Source organism: Lissotriton vulgaris, chromosome 4_2 (assembly GCF_964263255.1).
Source record: "Lissotriton vulgaris chromosome 4_2, aLisVul1.2, whole genome shotgun sequence".
NCBI classification, from domain to species: Eukaryota; Metazoa; Chordata; class Amphibia; order Caudata; family Salamandridae; genus Lissotriton; species Lissotriton vulgaris.
Window position 1 is genome coordinate 14,002,771 of NC_141692.1, and position 12,299 is coordinate 14,015,069.

At 43.0% G+C, this 12,299-nt stretch overlaps 1 protein-coding gene across 1 annotated transcript in view; it reads left to right on the plus strand.

The window, feature by feature from the left end:
- Positions 1–3,116: 3,116 nt before the first annotated feature.
- The window catches only part of LOC147718133 (phospholipase A2 inhibitor NAI-like), a 123,498-nt gene continuing 114,315 nt past the window's right edge, over positions 3,117–12,299 (plus strand). Inside the window, exons 1-3 of the mRNA XM_086919206.1 lie at positions 3,117–3,186; positions 5,045–5,161; positions 6,839–6,994. Coding sequence (XP_086775332.1) covers positions 3,135–3,186; positions 5,045–5,161; positions 6,839–6,994 — 325 coding nt within the window. The 5' untranslated portion in view covers positions 3,117–3,134. The remainder of the gene's footprint in view (positions 3,187–5,044; positions 5,162–6,838; positions 6,995–12,299) is intronic.

Genomic DNA, 12,299 nt, shown 5'->3' on the forward strand with positions numbered 1-12,299 from the left:
GTTGGTTATGTGTTTTGAAGCCAGGGCTGATTGAAGGAGTAAATTTGACAACTCACAGAAAAATAGGTACCTTAGTTTTAATAATAATGTTTAGGCTAAGCCACCTGGGGCGGTCGTGGCACATATTACTGTCTCTCATAAATAAATGACAAGGAAAACTAGCCAACGCATTTCATCCACATGGAGATGGACTTCTTAAGGGCATAAAATATTTGAGAATATGTTTGTCATTCAAGGTAATGGTCCTTGGTTTATCCAATATTAGTTTCAGGTAAATATTAGAGCTCCCAAAATTGTCCATCCAATAAGAAGAACAGTCAAAGAATATCCAATCTTTCATCCATGTTACACGTCATCAGAAGCTGATTTTTTTTAGGTAGTCAGAGCTATACCTGAGTGCCCATCTGGGAAATCTTCAGACCTAATGGAATCCCAATTCATTAATGCTAGCAATATGTAGACTTTTTGGCTTCCATTGTGACCAATGTCCTGAATGCAGATAGCAACTTCACCAGCCCAAAGCTTGGTTGGAATCTATTATTGCCCCAGTTTAAAAACAATGGATGGGATCTACAAATGCCATGCACTGACATCCCTCATTGATTCCGTGGTGAAAGTGGTGGGAAATTCAGGGAAAATCCTGACTCAGGTCAAGGCTATTAGTGGCTGTTATTATGATGGTGGTCCCAATCTGCCTGATTAGGATAGGACCGCCATGCTTTTATCCACTGCAGCTTGAGCTTAGGCCCTGGATCAGGGCTACAGCTCAATCTGCAGTAGAAACGGGCACATTGTGCATAGCAAAGTGGTGCCTTCACACGGTGCATGGATGTGTGTATGTGGGGGGAGGCAGATGGCTGGTAACCATCTTCACTGAGTTTTAGTTTATTTGTAACTGAGAATATACATGTCATTTCAATAAAATCTGTATTCACAGCTCTGAAACACCCCAGCCCTCAATGCCAGAAAGAGGTAAAGCATGTGTTAGCTGTGCACTCCTCAGTGTGTTTCTGAAGTTAATAAGGTGAGCAACAAGCCAGAAAATAAGGAAGAAAAGGAAATAGAAAAGATAAACTGTACTATATAATTCTGATACAAGTCTGTGTTATGCATGCTATCTGCATCTTCATGTTAAATGATTTAGTGAGCCTCAGGTTACAAATTTTAGAATTCCAATTTGCACATTTACTCAAAACTTATGAATTTATGAATGAGATAATAAACAAAAAGAAGAATCTACAGCATATCTAGCAGAAAGTACTACAGATAATATGAAAGAATGGGATGAGTTATTTACCACACAAAATAATAACCAGACACATATATCCAGGGTGCAGTACGTTCTGGCTGTGGTAAATACCTCTTTACCCTGGTGTTGGTCCTTGTATTGTTGCCACACATGGAGACACAGTATTTATGAGCCCAGATTCTTCATGTTTTCTTGTTCTTGGGACATTTGTTCTTGAAAAAGTAACAGAGGGTGATAATTACCCTATGCAACGATAGCTACCACAGCCCTAATTGCAGCCACAGATGGGCCCTCCTGGTCTGTAGTTAAAACACATGCCAGTCCTCATCTTCCTGGACACTTTAGCCACTGTTGACTCCATCTCCCATCACATCCTGATCAATAGACTCCACCACATTGGAGTGCCTCATATCTCATCAGAAGATCCCGGAGGATCCATCTTGAAGCGTTCACATCAGAGCCCAAGAAAGTAATCTGCTGAGTCTGTGGAGAATCATCTCTCAGTCCCACCCTATTCAACACCTACATAACCCCCTGGCCTACACCATCAGATTGCAACATTATCTCCTACACTGACCACAGCCAGCTCATCCTCTCTCTATCCAAAGACCCCTTTACCACCAGAGATAGCTTCCACAGATGCACGATGAACATTGCTGACTAGATGAAGGACAACTGTCTCAAATTCAACACAGATGAGACAGAGTCCTCATTCTTAGGAACAAAACTTGCCATGGAACAATGCATGGTGGCCTACAGATCTTGGCCCTCCCCTTCCCTGACAGACCACGCCCGCATTCCTCTGCATCATTCTGGACAGAGAGATATGTATGAAGAAGCAGGTTTACGCAGTCTGATCTGCCTAATTTCACACCCTTTTCATGCTCTGAAAGATCTTCATCTGGCTCCCATTCAACATTCAGAAGGACATTCACAGAGGTCTTCATCACAAGCAAAGTGGACTATGAAAATACCCTAAAAGTAGGAATGACTGCACGTCTCCTGAAGAGACATCAGATAATGTAAAATTCAGTGGCAAGACTCATCCCCAGATGATTCACATCACACTCCACCTCAAGAAATTACACTGGCTCCTGATCAAGAAGAGATGCCAGTTCAAGATGCTGACCCACTCATACAAAGCGCTACACAACGAAGGACCAGCATACATCAAAAAACACCTGGCCATTCACCATCCACACAGATACCTTATATCTACATTCCTGTTCTTCAAAGACAGCCCCCAGGCTGGCTGAAGCAAAAAACTTAAAGGAAGATTTTTATTGCACTTGTGGTCAAGACATTGAAGAACCTTCCTCTGCACCTGAGGACCACTCCGTCACGCCAGCAAATCAGAAAAGACCTGGATATTCAAATGAGCAACTACCAGGATGCAGTCAATATCTCCAATGCCTCAAGACGCTTACAGGTGATTTGCTGTGATTTATCAATGACTGATTGATTGATCGACTGATTGATTGATTGACCTAGGAAATATTCCACCCCGTGGTAAATACCCCTAAGTAGATTATTCATAATTATGACTCCTACACATATTTATATATGTTTGTTGGAATGGAATTGAGCTCAGCACTTATAATCATGGCATCAGTACAATTTGGTATTTACTCAACAAATCTGCAGTATGTCATGTCATACTGTTTATTTCAATATATTCCTAAAGGATGGTGCCAGCAACCAGAGAAGTGCTTCCAGTCACACACAAAATGTTCAGCCATGTCCTGTGAACATAACTCAGGAATCCTGTGCTCCACCCTTTCTGTGAGAGTGTAAAAGGCATGCCCTGAGCAATAGATGTGCAGAAGACCCAGACAACTGATCCAGGTCAGAGACTCCATCCCCTACTCCTTACTCTGCTAGCACCATGAGAGCCATCTTTGCAGCTGTGGCCATGCTCCAGGCACTGATAACTGGAGGTGAGATGGTCATAAACTTGTACAGATTTGATTGTTGTGAGTATACACTAAGGTGCACATAGATATTAAGAGAGTAATGATCAGGACAGAACTTAATTCACTCCAGAAATCTGATGTGAGTTTAAATGTCCTCAGCTGTCTTCATCTTTTATCATATCATCGCTCTTCTTCCTTGTTAATGACTTTCCCTCGATTGTTCATTCTTTAGCTCATTTTTCGACAACCTGTAAATGCTGTCACGGACCCCCTCCCTAACCACAAACTCTAGGAGGGGCCTATCGGTAATATTAATTGAAATAACTTGTATTCTTTAGGGGGTATTGAACTGTACCTTAGGTTCTTCCTGCGATTCGGCCAGACTGGACCTTGCTATGGTTTTGAGTTCTGTACCTTGGGGCTTGTCCTGCTAGCCTTCCAATTAAAATGTAATCTAATGACCTCATAGAAACCGAGCACCTTCGGATTGTTTTAATGCATTTAGTTGCATTGGGACAATGATCACAATCATCTTCAGGGCACCATTTATCATGGCGACCATTAGATGATCACGACAATATTGTTACCAGAACCAGCGATGTCCCCAGACCCTCTTACTGCAGTCTGCTCTTTTTGTCCTCAGTGTGTCTTAGAAGGAAATTCACAGACACTTACAGTGCATTCTTGCCAGGATTCTTTTGGTGCTGGAAGGATCACCTTCCGGCACAAAAACAATCTCTAGGGGTGTTTTCCTCTTTCTGTGAGTGCTGCAGAATGCAGCACAAATGGAAAGAGGAAATAACAAAGAGAAATATTTCTCCTCAATCCGCCTTGCTTTGCAAGGCGTGGCAATTCGTCATATTCCCAGGTTCACAACTCTTACAAAATCTGGAAATGCAGCAAAATCCAAGCAGAATTCATGGGAATGCCCATGCTCCAATCATGTAAAGATTCCTAGGTTGAAATGTAACATAATGCAGCACAAGTAGCTCCCTTGCTTTATATTTCTATTTAAAATGCATGCAATGCTATGGAAATCAGACTGTGTGTGGCTTTGTAAATATTACTGAAGCCTTTGCATTGTACGTGCATCACTCTAAATATGTTGGGGTTTATCTACAATCCTCGGGTGCCAAGTGTATATCACTTTTCCCATGTTAAAAATTATGCAAAAGTGGCGCAAGGCACTTGTAAATAAACCCTTTTTTTTCTCCAAAACTTTCCAACTTCCCATGTGTGATCTAATGAACAACATTTTAAAATTATGTGAAAGCACAGAATCTTATAGTGGAAGGGTACACTTCTGGTCCAAAACCCACGTGGTACATAACAGAGACGGCTGTGCACTATAGTGAGTAGCACAAGGCAGAGTAAAGTGCTTCAGCACAGAGAGAGAAAAACATAATATCTTAGTCAAAATGGTGCTGTTCTGCACTCTCTCTCTATGACACAACCCAGATCATCAAATGTGGTTATATCAATTATTTAGTTATCCCTAGATCTTTTTATTTGTATTTGTCTCGGTCTGTCTCTATGTGCCAGGATCTAGCCATTTGTGTGTTTTTATCAATCTCTTTCTGTCTCATTCTGTTACAATCTTCCTTCTGTCTCATCTTTTTTCTCGTATCTCCCCAAGCACCCTTTTGAGTTTACATTTCTCCATTTTTCTACTCTCCAAACAACTGGAACTTTCTGAAACATTACCTATTTTCTGTTATATTGTGTTCCACTGAGTACCAGAACTTTCTTCTCTTCTCCTTATTCTTAAAATATTGCAAGTGAAATGTAAATGTGCCACCCTTTCAGACTAAAGCAACATACTTGTTTGAAGAAAAAGCACTATGTTTCTCAGATCTCTAGATTGCATTTCTTTCTCCAGCAGATTGCCTAATGTGCGAGCAGTGTCTTGCTACCGGCACCACCCAATGCTCAGGTATCTTCAAGCAATGCTCTCCTGACATCACTCACTGCGTCAAAGGGCTGGAGAACAACACAGTTGGTGAGTGTCACATGCCACATATCTGTCCACTCTGTCCATACCAATCTGGCCAGTGGTTGATTTGTAAAATAATAAGGACCAGGTCCCAAGATATTTCTTAGAAGGACACTGCACCTGTGATCCTTGTCCGCACTGCCAGATACATGTACCAATGGCACACCTACAGGAATGAATGAATGAATAGTGAGATTTCTTGAGATCATGGCTACTCCGAGGAGTGTTCAGGCACTGAGTGAAAGGTAAGAAGGCAAAGGAAGAGGGAATTACAGAGTGAAGAGCCTACATACCATTACAGTCCTAAAAGTATCAGAGTTGGGACTATACCAGGTGAACCAAAGCCGTTAGAAGGACCTGAGCAGGCAATTTGGTATTATTATTTATATTATACATTAGTTAATTTCTTGAGTGTAGTAGGGATCAACATAGGTCCTGATGAGTAAGCAGAGGGGGTCGACCAAGTAGGGCATGGTAAATAACCCTACCACAACCCCTTTTTAACATCTCCATCTAGGGAAGCGAATACATTATTTCTTTCCACTAGCCAGGGAATTTTTACCGTTTTCACTTAATCCTTTCACTCCCTACCACTCACATAATTCTCCAATATCTCACATAGCCTATCATCATAACAACAAGTCGTCCCGCGTGGTTCGCAGGTAGCAGCACGCCCCGCCCCGTAGAGGGATGGGAAGACCCCAATGATGAAGCAGGACACTATGGGAATCATAGTGTGTGAGGGGTATTTTAAAAACAGATGGTGCTCTTCCTTGTCAACCACAAGGATTAGAAACACTCACTGTACTTATTTTTCAGTACATATATAAAATAAAAATAAAAATAAAACATCATTTGATAGAATCTCATTTTTTGAAATATTTTCAAAAATAGACTAACAAAGCCAACATGTGGTGAGTTGTCATAATATGTGCCACTGTTAGGAAATAAGTCCGGGTTTCAAGCACCAGAGAACACCAGCACAAATTAGGAACTGATTCTGGCCATTTAAGGGTTCGTTGTAAGGTGCCTTTGTGACCTTCAGAATGCTCTTCCGTTGTTTGTACATGGCTGCGACTGATTGGGTAAAATTTGTAGGCTGGCATACATTTCTACCTGGGTCCCTAGCCGCTGTGCCAGAAGCCCTTAACTAAGATATATCTCACTATCTCACTAAAGAGGCCTAATAATGGTGTAACTGGTTTGTGGTCCTTGTTTTCCCTTCTGGAGAGTGCCTTGCCTTGTAGTTCAACATGGATTGTTCTCATGGATATCAGGTCAGTACTGATTTGCATAAAACAGGGTTCCTTTGCATGAAGTGGCACAGTTGGCATAAAATGATAGGTTGGAAATCTACTGGGTGCTATTGAAAGTGGTGTAGAAGTGTGGAAAAAGTTATCAAAGCATTTCAGTTCAAAAGTAGCGAAATAATTGAGTAATCATCAAAGTGATAGGGGCAAAGAGTGACACCCCATATAAAAAATTTAGGAGAGATTTTTTCTTTACTTAAACATGACATTTGGTGCATAAACACTGAAATAAAGCTATTTAAACACATTAAACCCTTACTTTTTCTTGGTTTGGTTGTTTCACCCAGACTTGTTCAAGTTAGCCATGCTGCTCAGGAACTCATACTGAGAGGTTTTTTTTTTGTTGACTCAAAACTTGCATTTGTGCCAACAGGGGATAATGTTGTTATAACTGTGTTCAAGGACTGTCTGAATCCCCCCGAACAAGCAGACTGTGGAAGAGAGCTCTACTTTCAAAACTCTTACTTCTTTTTCCGGATCAGTAGAACATGCTGTGACTCTGACTTCTGCAACAGAGGGGATGTGGAAGGTATGTATGAGAGTGTGTATGGACTCTGAAATATGTTACACAGGTAGGGTGCAGGGTAGATGAGGTCTGTGAATCTAACATCTGTGACAGAGAGTGTGTGCATGGTTTTTGCAGCCTGTGGCTTTCAAATCTGTACCCAAGGGAGTATGCAGAGCATGTTACATAACAGAGGAGTGTGCAGGGCACGTACAGTCTGTAACTCTGACATCTCTCGCATAGGGAATGCACAGTCTGTGACTCTAACATCTGTAACAGAGAGTATGCGCATGGTATATCCAGTCGTTTACTCCCACAACTGTTCCGCAGGGGGTGTGCAGGATATGTTCCATAGAACAGGTTTGTGCAGGGCACGTACAGTCTGTAACTCTGAAATCTCTAGCACAGTGTGTTCGCAGTCTGTGACTCCAACATTTATAACATCGGGGATGTGCAGGGGAGTTAGAGTGTATGAATTCAACATCTGTAAATGAGAGATTGCTCAGTCTGGGCAGTCTTTGACTCAAACACCTTTAAAAGAGGGGATGTTTTGAATATGTACAGTATATGACACCGACATCTGTAAAGAAGGGGATGTGCAGTGACACACAGTCTGTAAATCCGTCCTCTGTAAAGGAGTGGCTGTGCAGGGACATGCAGTCTGTGACACTGACATATGTAAAGAAGTTGCTGGGCAGGGACATGCAGTCTGTGATTTTGTCATGTGTAACTGATGGGATAGGCAGTGTTTGACTGACAGTTGTAACAGAAGGGTTTTACAAGGTTCATACAGTGTGAGACTTCTGTGACATAGCGTGTGAGAGGTTGGCCTTGTATATGATGCACACAAATGTAAGTGGGAACCCAGCATCAGTCCAGAAAACCCCCTTTTGGTGATGTTAGTGGTCTTAGACAACCTTAAAAATCTCTCTAAGCAGTAGTTGTGGAGTGCAGCCTTCAGTGAAGGAGTGTAAAGCAGCTTGTTTCACTTGAACATGATCGTATATGTATAGAATGAATGAAAAAGAACCACACAGTGCATTTATATCAACACGCATTTATTATAAGACACTCACTAACACATTTGGATATCTCCTAGCTGGAGATATACACAATACTCACAATACTTTGTAAAAGGAACAGGTATGTAGCGCAGAAAACACAGTGGTCAACGGAGGCCACATGCAGTGTGGTAACACTACCGCTGGATCAACAGAAGTCCATAAGTAAGTCGCGGTTGAACTTTTAAAGAAGAAGGACCCTTCCAAGTGAACCCTGAAGAAACTTCTTGGGAGACAGAAGGCTAGGGTGTAGTGTAGTTCCTATATTCCCAATAGACTCTGCGCATTGGAATAATATATTCTATAGATTAGACGTAGGAGTGAGGTCGACTAGGTCTCTATCGAATATATTGAACCTAATAGTGAGTGCCAGCTAGCTCAGAGGTCACTAGAAATGTTCTCAAATACAAAAGAAGGGATTCGTTTCTGACATCCGCAGAAACATAACAACTTTGTTTCCCAAGAATAGAGTCACAGAAACAATAGATAAGAATTTCACTCAGTCTATCGTGCATGCTTCGTTTCTACAGAGGTAAAGAGAAATAGAGAGACAGCGTTTTCAATGAAAGGATTTATTGAACAGTCTTCTTTCTCAAGAACAAGAAATGAACTGCTACAATTGTGATGCAGGCTGCAAAATATAATGCATACAGCAAGAACAATATTATAAAATAATACTGTAAGAGCATTGTATGGTTTCTAAGCCATATAAAAATACATACATAAATAACAATGACTAAAATATTCAACTGGTGTTTCTAAGATACGCCTACCCTAATGTACCTAAGCTAAGTCTAGTACCCTGGAGGGAGTAAGTATTGTATAGCATAGGTTTGGTTTTCTTTGCCAAGAATCTATCCAAGATTTCTCTTAGGCTCTAATCAGCTCCATACCTTAGTTTACAATGAAGGAGATCTGGTATCTCTGTCTCGTACTCGATTTCCCAAGACCCGCAAGGGGAGCTTGGAAACACTGGAGCTGGATCCTCAGTGAGAGAAAGGACAGCTTCTTGATCAGTGCGTCAACTGGAGGGTCGGCTTCCTTCAGCACTTGCTGTAGCGAGCTGCGTTGGGCAAGTCGATAGTCAAACTGCTTCGAACCACTGTGTCTTGCTAGGGCAAGTGAAAGCATATTTATACCTTGAAGGTGCCTAGTTTGACGTAAAGTCAGGCATAATAGCGTCAGTAAAGAACCCCAAGGGAATAGTAGTTCTTTGTAAAGTACATGAGTTCTTGGACAAATCAATATTCAAGTTCAAGTTCAAGTTCAGGAATTTATATAGCGCACTACTCACCCAGAGGGTCTCAAGGCGCTTGGGGAGGGTGTTCATTATTTATTCAATAGCCATGTTTTAAGTTCTTTTCTGAAGGAGGTGTGGTTCTGTAAGGCGGAGGTGAGTGGGGAGTGAGTTCCAGGTCTTGGCCGCCAAGTACGAGAAGGATCTACCTCCCATGGTGGATCTTTGGATTAGCGGAACTGCGGCGAGGCCTTGATTGGAGGATCTTAGTTGGTGGGTGGGTGTGTAGAAGGATAGTCAAGTGTTGAGGCATTCGGGACCTAGTTTGCAGAGGGCCTTGTGTGCGTGGGTGAGGAGACGGAATGTTATTCTCTTGTTGACAGGAAGCCAGTAGAGGTCTTTCAGGTGGCCGGTAATGTGATCTTGGCAAGGGATGTCCAAAATGAGTCTCGCTGAAGCGTTTTGGATGCGTTGGAGTTTTTTCTGTAATTTGGCTGTGATTCCAGCGTAGAGGGTGTTTCCGTAGTCTAGTCGACTTGTAACCAGTGCGTGGGTGACAGTCTTTCTTGTCTCGGCGGGGATCCAATGGAAGATTTTTTTGAGCATTCGAAGTACGTTGAAGCAGGAGGATGAGACGGCGTTGACTTGTTTGGTCATCGAGAGTGAGGAGTCTAGGATGAAGCCTAGGTTACGTGCGTGGTCTGTGGGTGTGGGTGCTGAGCCCAGATCCGTAGGCCACCATGAGTCATCCCAGGCAGAGGGGGATGATCCTAGGATGAGTACTTCCGTTTTGTCTGAGTTAAGTTTTAGACGGCTGTTTTTCATCCATATTGCTACTTCTTTCATTCCTTCATGTAGATTGGTTTTGGCGGTGTTTGGGTCTTTGGTGAGGGAGAGGATAAGCTGGGTGTCATCAGCGTAGGAGATGATGTTGAGGTTGTGTTGTCGCGCGATGGATGCGAGGGGACTCATGTATACATTGAAGAGGGTGGGACTGAGTGATGATCCTTGTGGTACGCCGCAGATGACTTCGGTGGCCTCTGATTTAAAAGGTGGGAAGCGGACTCTCTGGGTTCTTCCGGTGAGGAACGAGATGATCCAGTCCAAGGCTTTTCCTTGTATTCCAACGTTGCTGAGGCGTTGTATGAGGGTGCTATGACAGACTGTGTCGAAGGCGGCGGAGAGGTCGAGTAGAATGAGGGCCACTGTTTCTCCGTTGTCCAGTAGTGTTCGGATGTCGTCTGTTGCTGCGATGAAGGCTGTTTTGGTGCTGTGTTTGGCTCGAATGCCGGACTGTGAGGGATCGAGGGAGTTGTTGGATTCAAGGAAGGCGGCGAGTTGGCTATTGACGGCTTTCTCAATGACTTTGGCAGGGAATGGGAGGAGGGATATGGGGCGGTAGTTCTTAAGTTCAGAGGGGTCTGCTGTGGATTTCTTCAGGAGGGCGCTGACTTTGGCGTGTTTCCAGCATTCTGGGAAGGTAGCAGAGTTGAAGGAGCAGTTGATGACCTCACGGAGATGGGATGTGATGATGGGGTCTGCTTTGTTGAAGATGTGGTGGGGACATGGATCGGTTGGCTAGCCAGAATGGATGGAATTCATTAGGCGAATGGTGTCTTCAGTGGTGATTGGGTTCCAGGCGCTAAGGTTGTTAGAGGGCGGTTTAGGTTCTGAGGGGGGTGGGGAGGATTGTTCGTTGGAACTGTTTTCAAAGCTGTTATGTATGTCGGCAATTTTGTTATAGAAGAAGGAGGATAACGAATCGCAGAGGTCTTGGGAGGGAGTGATGTCTTTGAGGCTGCGGTGGGGTTGGTGAATTCTTTGACGATGTTGAATAGTTCCTTGCTGTTATAGGCGTTGTTGTCGAGTCGATTCTTGAATGCTGATTTCTTGGTGGATCGAATCAGCTGGTGGTGTTTGCGGGTGGCTGCCTTGAAGGTGGTCATGTTGTCGGTGGTTGGGTTTTTTCTCCATGTTTTCTTGAGAGTACAACATAGCTTCTTGGATTTCTTAAGGTCATCGTTGAACCAGGGGGCCTTTTTGCTGTCTTGTTTGGTGTGATGGTTTTACAAGGGTGCTAATTCGTCAGCGCTGTGAGTGATCCATTGTTTGAATGTGATGGCGGCTAGGTTTGGGTCCGACTGCTTAAGCTGATTTTCCAAGAAATCGTTGTGACGTTTTTGTTACGGGTGGAAGTAGCCATGCCTTTATTTGTACTGCATGGGCTATGTCTAAATAAGGGTATGATTTCTATGCCTATATATTAGGGTAATGTTGATTGTACCTTTATAAGGGCATGATCTGGAAATTTTGCTCGGATCCGAAAACACCATACAAAACACACTCCCCGACCACCCACCCACTAAAAACAATACAACTCCTGGTAGAGGCTCTTCACTACCAAGCAGACAAGATAGACACTCAATTAACGCTCCTAGACACTTTAGCTGTATTTGTGGTTGCCATCGACGGGAAGCTAGGCACATTAAACACACTTCTTTAAAATAAGCTTGGTCAATTGCAAGACGCAAACAGGAGCGACAGAGGTGAATGTGGATGCGGCCCAATTATTGATACACTGTCTTCACTTCCGGCAATGCTGAGCGATCTGTGCATACAACTTAAAAGGCCTCCACAGTGTCTACAAATCCAACCTTCTGATGGCCTTTTTGGAAAAGAAACAAAGCCTCACGGAACACAGAAACACTGGAAACGAATAAACAAGGACACTACAAAACAAAAGACATCCTACCCCACAAGCCCAAAAGAAGAATGGACAGTGAAACTGGGACGTTAGGCACTCTAATCCCCGAAGCCTTGGCAGAAGTCAACACAGACAAAAAAATGAATGCTAAACAAAGACGCGCAAAAAAACATAAAGGCAGAAAACAAAAAACAAATTCTAACCGCAAAGGATTTATGCATCTCTTTGGGAGAAACCCTGTTGCAGAACAAAATATATCCCAACACGAGGGTGGCACTAGTACAGCAGGGACTCCTGCAGAGGTAATAGCATCAACCCAAACAAACA